The following is a 13,256-nucleotide window of genomic DNA, read 5'->3' as shown; positions in this document are numbered from 1 at the left end:
ATATGTATCTGGCTAAAGTTGAAATTATAAAAATACATCATAGGATGCAATTATTTTGCATGACACAATAATTATCATTTCTCTGAAGTGTTCTGAAGAGCCAAAAAAAAATCAGTGCCTTCCCCTTCAGGTGAAACATTTTGCAATATGTCAGGAAGAGGACTCCAGGCATAGTCTGATGTGTGGAACGCAGGAGTGGCAGAAGGAACAGTAAAGACACACATTAATCTTAACCAAGAAGAATTCTGAAGCTGGCTAGAATCCTGAGTTCTTGGCATAAAGGGGCAATTTTTAAATGATGCACCAGAATCTTAGCTTACTTTTCTTTTGTGTTTCATAACTTTCTCTCTCACACATTCATTCAAATCTAATCCCTAAGAGTGCACAAGGTAAGATCAACCTACATTGGAAAAGTGCTGATATTTTGCCACAGGTGAACTTGTCATTTTTGTCAGGTGGAACCATACTAAAAACAGACAAGAGAACAGCCTGGAACTTCACAGTTCTCTTTCAGTTCTAGAAACTTCTTCAACACAGGTGTCCTGTGCTGTGTGGTGACTGATCACAGAGGAGACCTGTGCATGGGAGAAACCTCTGGAATTGCCAGGCTTGAAGCTGAAGGTTTATGATAAGCTCCAAGGAGGAGCTGGGTGTGCTATAATCCAAAAATGGATTTCAAAAGCAGACTGTTTGGTAGTGGACACCTGAATAGAAAAGCTTGCTCCACCAAACTTTTCCTGGAATGGGAATAAAAGAATGTGCCCATCAGTAACCTGAAGGCTTCTCCCCAAATCATGTGAGGCTTGGCTGGGCTGGGCAGGTGGACACTGTGCTTCTATGAGGATGAAAGGGAATTGGCAGAATGCAGAACCTAAGGTCCAAGTTGGTACATAGAGCTGTATGAATTGCCATGAAGCTGATATCAACAGCTTGAAATGGTCACCCAGAGCTTGATAAGTGGCAACACAACCGTGTCAGGCCGGTGAGGGGCAGCTTGGAGCCCATGGGGCCCTCTGCCAGTGCCCAACCTGAACAGCCACTGATGCCAAGCCTGATGCCACCCCCTCCCATTCCACATGCAGAAGCTGATGGGATTGGCAGAGGAATCTTACTTCAAGGCTTGTGACAGGACAGTATCCTATGCTGCAGATCAGCAGACTGTCTTAGGGGATACAGGACAGGCCATGTGGTACACATAGCTCTGTTTGCCAATGTCTTACCAATGCTCCTTGCTTGCTGGTCTCTACCTGCTCCAGCAACCAGCTCCCCTTCCCTAACTGTTAGGGAAGCAAACCAGGACTATGAATTTCTGCCCGTTTCAAAAGGCATTGGCTTACAGTGTAACTGAGCAGCAAGTGGGTTCTCTCCCCTACCTCTACAGCATGGGAGATACCTCTGTGATGAAAACTGCAGGCTACGCTGCCTTTTTAATACCTAATTTCAAGTTATATACACACACAAAAAATGACTATTGGCAAATTTATTTATACTAAATTAAACTTTATTGACTAAGGTTTGCTCTCCAGACAAGGTGATTTGATGAACTATGGCGGCATACATGCAATCAATGAGCTCGGCAATGGTTTTAACATGGAATGTCAAACAGCTTAGTAAAACCTAGCACATTAACCCAAAACTCTGTACTGGTGCACAATGAAACCAAGGCTATGTTCCTTGTGGAACTGTGTTGAAGTATAAGGCACTGCGGTTGAAAAAGAAAATAAAAACTGATATATTTCCTTAGCATATATTTCAAATAAATTAGAATTGTACTCTTTCAGCCTCACTTACACCCCCCAAAAAAATTATGTGCAAATATCAAAGCTGTCACTGAGAAGGAATGAACTATCAAAATTGAACCGAACCATGTTATAGTTGAGCTGATTTGTAAGTGAATGACAAGCAAGATATGCTTGTTTCTATAAAAAACAGATGTAGGCATCATATTATTAGTACAGCTCAAAGCAGTTTGTATAAGGGTCCATTCACACAATCCACTGAGGTTGCAGTTATCAAGTGCTTTCTTTCACATTCCTTTGTTCCATCAATGATGCGTAACCTTAAACTATCATGTGATAACTGCAGTCACTGTGTGAATTACATGGATGTGTAAATTGTACCCAAGTCTCTCACATTATTGGCAGGCTAACACTCCCCCCTCCCCCTCCCCTCCCCCAGTACTATCATCTCTGTTATTCAAGCATAAGTTAAAACAAGTCAGAGAAATGGACTCAGTAACCTAGCAGGTTTCTTCTTCCTTAATTTCTTTTATGAAGCAAAATAAATGAGAACTTCTGAAGCACGCAACTTTCAGTGTTCTACTCACAATTCAAGCAATGCTTCTATTTGGAATGCAAGTGGAAGTTTTTCAAAGGTTGTCAGGGCTTGGTTCTTAAGATGGTATTCGTATTTTGTAAAAAATGGTAAATTATCCACTACAGGATACATGGGAATAATATTAAGATTGGTAAAACTAAGATTTGACTTGTTTGCACTGCTGAAATCATTTAATGTAAACATCATAGTGACCCATAATATCCCAAAATGCTTAAGAATTTTTGTGTGCATATTAGTTTGAGAGTTCATCAACTCCAGGCACCCTTGTCTTTAAAAACAACACAGAAGTAAACACAGATATAAGGGTTCTAATGTATGCACGTATTTCTCCATTAAATAGCAGTTGTAATTTAACTAGATATGTGCATATCAGGGCTCTGGAAAGGGTTGGTGGGGCAGTGAATAGACCTAATCTATATGCTGTTGAACTTAGTGGAAGCGTTCCCATCAATTTTAACCATATTCTAGTTGCTGGGATTCCATCTCCACCATTCAAATCTCATTTAGATTAATAGAATTCTGTCATAAATTGGTTTGCTGACAGCAGACAGCATTAAACAAACACAAATTAAACAAATAAAAATGGCTTCAGTGTCCAGCTTTACATTTCACACCTGGGAATCGGTGGCAGGTGCCTGTAATTGTAAGATAACAAGCAATGATGGTGTAGAACAGGGCTTCCAACCTATACTTTCAATTAGATTGTTCTGTCTGAAGCCCTGGGAACAACTGGGCAAAGCATAGTGGGTGGGCCTTAACTGAAATGTAGATTGATTGATTGATGGATTAGTTCCAAGGAATTAAATGACTGAATGTATAGACACAGACGAGTTTATACAAGGAAATTTTCCCTCAAAGTGCACATTAACAATGGAATGTTCTTTATAGGAAAATGATCAAAATCTGACTTAAGACTGCCAGTTATTCAATAAAAGAATACCGTCTCCATTTCATCCTGACCAAAAGAATTTTCCCAGGTTTAACTTTTTGTTTTTAGTATAACAAAAACAAAACTCTTTAGAAAAATCAGCATATTATACACACAAATATCCAGGCATTTTATAACCTTTTCTAAAACAAAACAAACCCAAACCCAGCTACTGTAATGTTGACTAAGTTTTTAAAAAAATTAAAATTAGCATTTAAAATTTTAAAAACTGACTACTTTAAATACCAACATGTGCTGTATGTCTCCAAATCACCCCAGCTTCCCACTTAAAAAACCCCCAATGTTTTTTGTTTGTTAAAATCTCCAGGCTGAGATTGTTAAAGTACCACCTCCAATGGAACTGGATGAACACCACATGTGCATCTTCTAATGCATTTCATATCATAGTTGTGTTAAGTATTACTGTTGCTACAGAGGGTTAGATCTCCAGATCATCAGGTCGAGGTCTGCTGCTGGCTCGACTGCTAGCTCTGCTTGGAGGCCGTTGGTCTACCACCTTGAGAGGTTGTAGCTCATGCCCAGAGCCCATTTTTTTCGTGTTCTCGGGATCATCAGGGAATTCAAAGGGCTGGGCATGTGAATTCGAAATGGTGCTCCCAGCCTGTCCGATTCTGTTCTGCTCAGCACTGTAATTTGCCCAGTTCTGTTCGCTGGCTTGCTTATTGTAGTTACGGCAGGAGGACGAATTGTTCCTGTCTCCAGTAACAAGCTTGTATCCTGGTGGAGACATGGGTGACAAGGGGGCAGTTGGAGAGGAGCAGCCATTGAAGTAGGCATATTTTGGGGATCCACATTCCTTGGAGGGGCTCATGCCACTGTTTGGGGAGAAAGGGTTGTTTTTTGTCTTCATGCGATCCTTGATGCTCTTGAGGGTGACGTAGAAAATCTCAATGATGTTCAAGCTAAGGGAGACGATAGACACCACCAGCATGAAGATGATGAAGATGGTTTTCTCTGTAGGTCGGGAGAGGAAGCAATCCACCTTGTGTGGGCATGGATATCTCTCACACGTGTAGATGGCATGCAGGGTGAACCCATAGATGTACCACTGTATGAGCACGAATACGACCTCAAAGAAAGATTTGAAGATGATGCTGATGATGTAGGTGCGAAGCAGCCCCCCGCGCATCTTGACTTTGCCATGCTCTTCAATCCCATACTTGAATTTCCTGATTTCTATTTGCTTCAGGGGGAGGTCTACATTGACCCCTTCACTTTGCACCACCTTGAGCTCTTCTTCTCTCCTGTTTAGCTTCTCTTCCTTCCGCATCACGTAGAATACGTGTGCCAAGTACATGAGGGTTGGCACGGACACAAAAATAAACTGCAGGACCCAGAAGCGCACATGGGAGATGGGAAACGACTTGTCGTAGCAGACGTTTTCGCAACCAGGCTGTTGGGTGTTGCACCGGAATGCTGACTGCTCGTCTCCCCAAGCAGACTCCACGGCTGTCCCCAGCAGCAAGATTCGGAAAATGAAAAGGACAGAAAGCCACACCTTTCCTCCTGCGGTGGAATAGGCTTGGACTTTGTCAAGGAGCCTCCCCAGAGCACTCCAGTCACCCATCTTCACTGCCTGCTACCTACAGAGAAACAACAAAAATTGCTTAAGTATTGCCTGCTGTACAGTCAAAATAGTGCGCTCTTAAAGGGAGATGCATGCGTTGTCACACCTGAATCATGGATTGCAAGAGATATGGTAGCAACTGGAGCTAAAACACAGAAGACTAGAAAATCTACCACTTTCATAAATGTGAGTCTAGTTCTAAGCACTCATAATTGGGTCTCAGTAATTTCACATTTGTTTATGTAGTTTATTTCTTTTCATATTGTAGATCAAGAGAGAGATGGGACCTGCGACCTTCTGCATACCATGCATGTGCTTCACCACTACGTTTACCACCCCAAAGACTGATCATGTACCCAACAGATGTTTGTGGGTCATTAAGTCTGGTGGACTGCAAGAAGATCAAACCTATCCATTCTTAAGGAAATCAGCCCTGAGTGCTCCCTGGAAGGACAGATCGTGAAGCTGAGGCTCCAATACTTTGGCCACCTCATGAGAAGAGAAGACTCCCTGGAAAAGACCCTGATGTTGGGAAAGAGGGCACTAGGAGAAGGGGACGACAGAGGACGAGATGGTTGGACAGTGTTATCGAAGCTACGAACATGAGTTTGACCAAACTGTGGGAGGCAGTGCAAGACAGGAGTGCCTGGCGTGCTATGGTCCATGGGGTCACAAAGAGTCGGACACGACTAAACGACTAAACTACAACAAAGTCTGGTGAAGACTGTAGCCCCTGTCCTGAGCACCTAACTTACAACAGTGGGATTTGTGGGCATAATTCCACACTGATGGATCTCTCTGCTAGGACAGGTGGCTGGTGCTGTCAGCTTGACAGTGTTCCTAACTCACGAGGAGAGAGAGAGACAGAGAAGGTGCCCGATATCATTCCCCAAAACAAGTGATTGGTGACATTACATTGTGATGAATGTTGGAATTTTGCCCCTGCATAGCATTGCTTTGTACATGAAGGCTTTCATCAAGAGGCAGAAACCATTTGTGGAAGCTTCTACATGTAGGTCATCATGGTTGCGTGGGGTGACTATGAATGCAAAGAAAATTTGCAAGCCACAAGTGTTTAAATAGAAAGTTATGAAGCTTGTCTTTGAAAGGCTTCCTTTTTCTTCATTCTGTCCTAGAGAGAGCCATTCCGCTGTCAAGTAATAACTTCTTGATTTCATTAACTAGCTTGGTGCCGATGTTAAAATATGCCATTATCAGACTTCCCTCCAGGCTTAATGGTTTTGTTTTTCATGGGATAGTGTTATTTCAGATTGAAAGTATGATTGAAAACAAAAGAAGTGTTATTGCTGTAAAGTTTTGGATTATTTGTTTTTAATTACATTCCTCTCTGGTCCATTAATATGGGAAGATATATTCCAAGTCTTAGCTGTTTAACTCTATGTCAGCAATATTTCTTTTCAATTTATCAATAATTTTAAATTTTGTTTTAGTAGGCAAAATGAAGTTTCATTATTTCTCTAGGCTATATTTACTTCAGAAGGAAGCATTCCTTGGGTGATTTACTAAAAACACAAATATTTTTCAACAAAACTATTCACTGCAAATATCCCTAAAGCCCTGCTAGTAACTCATCAGAAGATTCTAAAGAGATACAGTTTTAAAGAGACAAGAAATCCTATCCCCCTTTGGGGGAAATTAGAATGGGATCCAACTAAACAGTTACTCTAGCACAAGAACTTTTAGCTGCACCATATGACTTCTCACCCTCTCCCTGTACACCTCCTAGATCTGCTCTGGGGTTTCCCTCAGCTCTCCTGGGCAGATTTAGGAGGGTGTGAGGGACATATGTGGAGAGGAGGCTGCCCGGAAGTTGCACTGCACAGTGAAAAGCCATGGCATTAGTGTAGGTCTTTAGTTTTATTAATTTTTGAGTGACACTATTTTGATTTAGCAACTAATGAACAAAGTCTGCAATCTAAAGCATACTTGTTGGGAAATGTGCTCTGTTGAATACAGGGGGGGGGCATTTTTCAGTCAACATGCATGGGATTGCACTGAATGGTTTGATCCTGAGCACAGGTCCTGGGTAACAAAAGAAGAACTCTGCTGGATCAGATCAAAGGCCGGCATCCTGTTCCCCAAAGTGGCCAACCAGATGCCTCTAGGAAGCTCCACAAGTGGGACATGGGAGCAATGCTGCCTCTGATTGTGGAGATGGCATGTGATCATTGTGAGGAATGGCCATGGTGAATACACCATGGAAGTAACTCTTGGAATAATATCCATCCTAGCTTTCATATTATAATCCCCACTGAGGACTGAATGTAAATAAATATCAAACCCTGATCCTAAATGTTTAGATTGGCCCACCTATGTTCCTAACATGCTGTTCCTACAATGCTGGCATAAAATCATGCTTTATACTTGTCACACCCTGACTTAATCACTTGTGTAGCAACACACCGCAGCATAAATGGTTTTTAAGCATGACATTCAAAAGCATCTTAATTTCTTGCAACTCACTTGTTCCATGTCTGAATATTAACAATGCAGGATTGAAAGTGGAAGAAAGCCAACGCTCCCTAGCCCATGAAGGTTTTATATTTGCATGGCAGCCTTGCAGGGCCAGCCCAAGACATTCTGCTGCCTGAGTCAGAGCATCAAATGGTGCTCTTTCCTTCTGACTCAAGTTGAAGTACGGTACATAAGAATTAGTCTGAGATCACAGGCAGAAAATCCCACAAGCATCTTTCCTCCTCCATGTCAGTAAAAATACAGTAACAATAATTCTAGGGTTATATTTTAGTAACTTTTACCCAGAGTAGAACTTAACGACCACGACTAACTTTGGTTCATTAATGTCAATGGTTCTACTCTGTGTAAAAGTTAGTTGAGCACAACCCTCAGTAACTATCAAATTGCTGTCTTTTCAGGACACCAAAATCAACTGCCTGTGACAGCTACCTCATTCTGCCTAATGGTAGGGCAGGTCCATGAGAAATAGAAAATCCAATTTAGTGCCAGTCAATTCAGGATTGATATCTGAGTCCTATACACATTTACTAGGGCATAAGCAGCATTGAACTGAATGGGACTTCTGAGTAAACATTAATAGGATTATTGATCTTTTGAAGTCACTTGATTGGCAACAGTTAGCAGAATAATCGATTGAACTTCGATGTTTCCAAATAAATGTGGCTACATTTCAGGAACCAATCGCTGAAAAACCAACTAATGATTTGGCAATGTATAGTTTGGGGAGGTGGAATCCCAGTTTTGTCTGCAGTGGTTTGCAGTGTTGTGCCCAGTGATGAAAAGAAGATTTCGGCCGGATTTCTACTGCATTCTATTCCTCCATACAGAAGGCTGCTGCTGCGCTGCTGGCTCAGTCCTTGGGAAGTATCTGTGGAAAATGCAAGGTGCCTTTCCCTGTGCCGCAATCGAGCTCTCACTCTGCCAGACCAGATGTGAGTTCCACACAGTCAGCATTAGCTCTGCGTCGCTCCCTGTCAGACTTCCGGAGACCAGCTCAAGGCAAGTTTTGCATGGGGTGATCCCAAACAACCAGCTGAACATGCAGCCACTTCACTTGGCTGGTGGCGCAGGATTATCACATCCCCCAGGGAACTCACGGAGGGAGGTTATGCACATGCTGTGGAAGTGTATCCACTGCTTGTGCAACATCTCTGCTTATTTTCCTCCTTCAGAGGCACCGATGTTGTTCCACCAGCCAAACAGGGAAAGAACTGTACATTCTGCTGGCTGTGTGGGACCATCACGTCTGAAGAAACCCATACAAATAACGAGTAGCGAATAGAGGTGCCAGAACAGTAGACCCAATCTTAAAAGGGGCCTGTCCTTAAGTGTCTTTTCAGAAAAAGAGCATGTCATAGGAATAAAATAATGGCAGCACTACTTGGTTAGCGTTTAAGTGACCATATGCAGGAAAAATTTGATCTGCAAACCACAATTGGGAAAGTGAAGCTGTGCCGTGTGCCATAACTTATGGCTCATGTTTTCCAGGGCACATAAGACATTTTCAGTGTTCTAGGATGATGACTGAGCATAATGTCAGAAGGTCGGAAGGGAGGATTTGTCATGGTCCTGTGGGGAGCATGTGCGCATATTGCAGTTGGCCGGCTAGTTCTTCGGTTCACATAAAATCCTACAGAAAAGACTGGGACTACTTGTGCTTTCAGGCAGCTCTACCTGTTGGAATTCTAACAGAGTACAAGCATGTGAGATGTGGACATTTCCAAAGAGTAACCAGGACACAATAAAGAGAGGGTCAGAAATTACATGAGAACTTCTTAAGAAAAGATATGGATAGTGATTTACCAATGAGGACCAGACTGGATATGGAAAATGAGATCTGGTGAGCAGAGAAAAGTAGCAGAAAGTTTCACATGCAAGCTGGAAAAGACATTTTGCCTAGATCTACAGTTGTTGGGATTTTTTTAAAAAATCCAAGCACCCAAAATGCCTTTCCTACTGTCCAACAAGGCTACAAGCCCAGCTCCAGCTGAGACACCAAAGGTCTTAAATGTGTAGGATTTCACTACAGAGGCAGTGGGCTGCAGTAGTTACAGCAGTGGGCTTGGGCTGCACAGACTCAGGTTCAAATCCCATTGGAACTACAAAGCACACTGGGTGTCCGTGGGCCAGTCACCTTCTGTGAGCCTGAACTACCCATCAAGGTTGTTGTGAATATTCAATGGGAGGTAAGGAACCTTACATACCTCCTGATCTCTTTGAATCAAGGTGAGATAACAAGAAATGCAATCAATCACTAAAGGGACTATATTTGGGACCAAAATCAGTATGCAGAGAAATAGAGGAGAGCAAGACTCTTCCCCTTCTTCAGTCCCAAAGCTGAATCTCCAATGTCTGTCCAATAACTGAGGGTGAGGGTGTTTTTTTACACACTTTTACCAAAGCATGAGATCAACAGGGAGTCCAGCTAACACCTTGAAGATTAAGGCATAAGGCATCGAGCTCCTTTGTTGGATGCAGGGAGAGTCAAATGCAAGGAGGAAAAGCAGCATGAGGAGCTTCAACTGTGGTACTCGGGGGTCAACAGCTAAGGAAGCCCTGTAATCATTCATAAAAATGCCTGCAAGCAACATACCAGATAGCCCGATCTAAGCATGCTTCGAGGATAATATTATTTGTTTGCCCAGAATTATTACTCGGTGGTGAACAGATGCCATCCATACAAGAGCCTTTCTACTCAACCCCAAGGAGCATTTTCTTGTAGTGCCAAAAACAGCTCGTTTTTCAGGCCTGATAAGAGAGCCATTGCCTTTTGGATGGAGCTTTGGGTTTACTTGATTGGCATCTGTTTGAGTGCATGCATCTACTCCGTGGGGCTGACTGTGTAGGTTATGGGGAGTCAGACTGCAATTCTGAGCTCATTTCTACTGCAAAGTTATAGCAGCAAGGAAGACCCATTAAATACAGGAGGATTGTGCTGCACATCTCCCTGAAATAAATTCCGAGCAAAGATACACAGGCCCCTTTGCTTCCTTGCTCAGTTAACCACTCTCTAAGATTGCTTTTCCTTAAGGCTCACTTTCCGCCCCCTCATATAAAATGGGAAGCGTCCCACTTCATAGAGCTTCTATGAAAGGATGAACGGTACAGTGTTTTTTTGCACACTTAAAGTGCTGAACAATAATTGCTAATGATTGCTGCTTTATCATGGTTGGTACAGAGTGTATTATTTTTTAAATCTCAGATTCCCCCCCCCCATCTTCTCCGCTTGACCCTTTCAAATTCCGCCTGTTCATCCTTCTCCCATTTGTATTCTAGTTAGGTATCATGGCTCAGCGCCAATGTTTAGCTTTGAACACCGCCAACCCCCCACCCCCACCTCCAGCAAACATTACTGTAAACAGTTTCAAAGTCTGGAGGCTTCAAAACTCCAGATGTTAATATGGCTGAATGGAAGCTCAAGGCAGGTCAGCTCCTTCTCTCTCCCTCCCCCCCCCAGCTCCTTCCTCCCTGAGAAACAAACAGATTTCTGAAATCACAGAGACATGTTCCTCTGTTGGTTGACCTTGTTGGCGTTAACAAATCTCTGTGAGCATTCTTCTGCTTCTAAAACACAATGCACCAGATTGAAGGACTAGCGATGTATACTACAGCAGAACCTGATCGGAGAGGTGAAACTGGGCATAAAAGTGTGTGGAAGTTGAAAGGGGGGGGGAGTGATGTTAAAAATCCACTTTTGTTGCCTTGAATTTGTTCTTCCCTTCTTGACAAGAAGCTTACTCATAGCAGGGACTCTGAGAGCTGCCCCCCTATACCTTCAAAGGGGGGGGGAAACAGCTTCAGGGTAGATGCCAAGACTCATTCCTTTCCAATCCTACACTATGGTTTTAATAAGAGATTGCAGGGCTGTAGCTTGATGCAGACCGAGACAATATTCTGTGAAAGACTTTGGCAATACACAATTTTCAGTCTAAAGTAACCAAAAGGTTTCGCAGGCATTGCCAGCCTGCGGAGATATAAGGTCCCTTCCACACAGCACAGTCCACATCTGGGTTTGAACACTAACTGTACAGATTCCCTTCAAATCCCCATCAATTTTTAGCTCGATCATTCAAAATAGAAAATAAGGAGGAAATAAGCAAAGGCCGGCTGAAAGACATCCGATTACGAGTTAACAGAAGCCCAGGCAGCATTTGAACAAAGCCCCTAATTAAGGACCTTGCATTGTATGAACTATTAAAGACAAGCCATGATTTCCATATGAAAGTGAAATGTGTGTACGCGTGTGTCGAGAGGGGGTATTTGGAAATACTGGCGGTAGGATCTATCTTCTTTAACTTGGTGACCCTTTCAAAGCAACTGAGAGATCACAACACTGTTGTGGTGTGGTTAGTGTGCCCCAAAGTTGGATGGTCTCTCCAGAGAAAGAACTTCTTTTGTATGGGGTGAAGTACAATAAAACAGGCTCCCTGGTAAACGAGATGGAAAAACTTGGCAAATAAAATGTTACAGTGTGAAAATGAAGCACCTAAATCAACTGAAATAAATGACATCTTTCCCCAAGTACATTTCTCTGATAAAATTCTGGTACTGTAAATTTAAAATGTGCCCCCAAAGAGGAGTCTTTGCAGCTGTTAACAGGGCAACCTTTTTTTAAAAAAGAACAGTAGTAAAACTCTTGCACTTAAAATAGTCATTTCTTTAAAGTCTGAGGTAATCACAGTCCTCTGAAAAGATTTGCTTGGAACTAACTTGAAGTTAACCCCCCCCCTCAAACTCAAACCCTTTCCCATTCTTACCTTGCTTGTCAGCAGTGAAGAAAGTCAAACAAAGTTCCTCAGAGGGGTTAAAACTCAAAAGGCAGAAACTTCTTCAGGCACCCAACCTGCCTATTTAAACTTTAAAAGTCCCCTGCTCTTTTGTCTTGTGACGTCCTTTCCTTCCCCCTTTCCTGAAAGAAAAGTGCTGAGGACTCATTTAAAAAACTAAACAAAACAAAAACCCCTTTTTCATCCTAACTTGAAGTGCTGCAAGAGCTTTTAAAAAGTTTTCAAGCCACTAACTGTGAGGGAGGAGGAGAAAAGGAGGGGTGGAAGCATAAGAGGTGGGGCTGCCAAGGAATGGGGAGGAGGAAAGGAGGAGGGAAGACACAGAAGCTGTAGACAGTATAGGGTGGGGGCAAAGTGGGGAGAGAGAGGGAAAAAGAGAGAGCATCAAAGTGGCTGAGTAAGCACAAACTTGCAAAGAAAGGGGGGGGGGGATACATGAAAGAGACCGAACTGGGACGGTATCCAGAGCCGTCTTGCTGTAGGGAAGTGACACAGTTTAATTTACGGTATGAAATACAACTCTCCCAAGGTGCGTGGTTTGTCTACATCATGAATTTGCTGCAGACCAGTGGCGATGAGTTGAAGTGGATTCCTTCAGCAGCTGGCCTACAGGAATTTCCGAAAGCTGCCTGGGTGTTAGCAGCAGAAGCAGTGCCTCCCTAAACTGCATTGGCACCGTTTCAGGTCAATCACACGGAGGTGCCCACTCCCCCCACAGCTCTTAAGGAGTCAAAGTGTGGAGAAAGAGATGGGCTTCTTTCCACCCCCTGTGCCAACTCCCATATTCTGTCGGAGCTTGTCTCCTTCTCGCCTCCTTTCTGCTGGATTGTCCGGTGAACTTTGCATACAGTACATAGAGAGTACTCCAGGGTGGCACAAACAAACCTTCTGCCAACGGAGCGAGGGGCGGGGGGGGGGAGGGAGAAGGAATACCAGCAAAGTGTTGGAAATAGGCACAGGGCAGCCGGTTGCTTTGTGAACAAGGCAAGGGGTTCCTCACGCAATTCCACAGCCATGCTAATAAAGCACCAAGGACGAGGCAAGTTTTACCATGTGGAAACACTGAAAAAGGGAGGCAAGCCCAAAGAAGAAATTCACCACAGCAGTTAACACAACCCAT

At 43.2% G+C, this 13,256-nt stretch overlaps 1 protein-coding gene across 1 annotated transcript; it reads right to left on the bottom strand.

Annotated features, from left to right (window-relative positions):
• Positions 1–1,479: 1,479 nt before the first annotated feature.
• GJA1 (gap junction protein alpha 1) lies at positions 1,480–12,418 on the bottom strand. Its single transcript, XM_035109194.2, has 2 exons — positions 12,107–12,418; positions 1,480–4,869 (listed from the first exon to the last, which is right to left on the bottom strand). The coding sequence occupies exon 2, from the start codon at positions 4,851–4,853 to the stop codon at positions 3,705–3,707; it is 1,149 nt and encodes a 382-aa protein (XP_034965085.2). The 5' UTR covers positions 4,854–4,869; positions 12,107–12,418; the 3' UTR covers positions 1,480–3,704.
• Positions 12,419–13,256: the final 838 nt, after the last annotated feature.

This window comes from Zootoca vivipara, chromosome 3 (genome assembly GCF_963506605.1).
Source record: "Zootoca vivipara chromosome 3, rZooViv1.1, whole genome shotgun sequence".
In the NCBI taxonomy this organism is placed as follows: Eukaryota; Metazoa; Chordata; class Lepidosauria; order Squamata; family Lacertidae; genus Zootoca; species Zootoca vivipara.
This window is presented reverse-complemented; position numbering and strand designations above follow the sequence as displayed.

Coding starts and splice junctions, on each gene's coding strand:
- GJA1 (XM_035109194.2), bottom strand. CDS start 4,853: ATGGGTGACTGGAGTGCTCTGGGGAGGCTCCTTGACAAAGTCCAAGCC.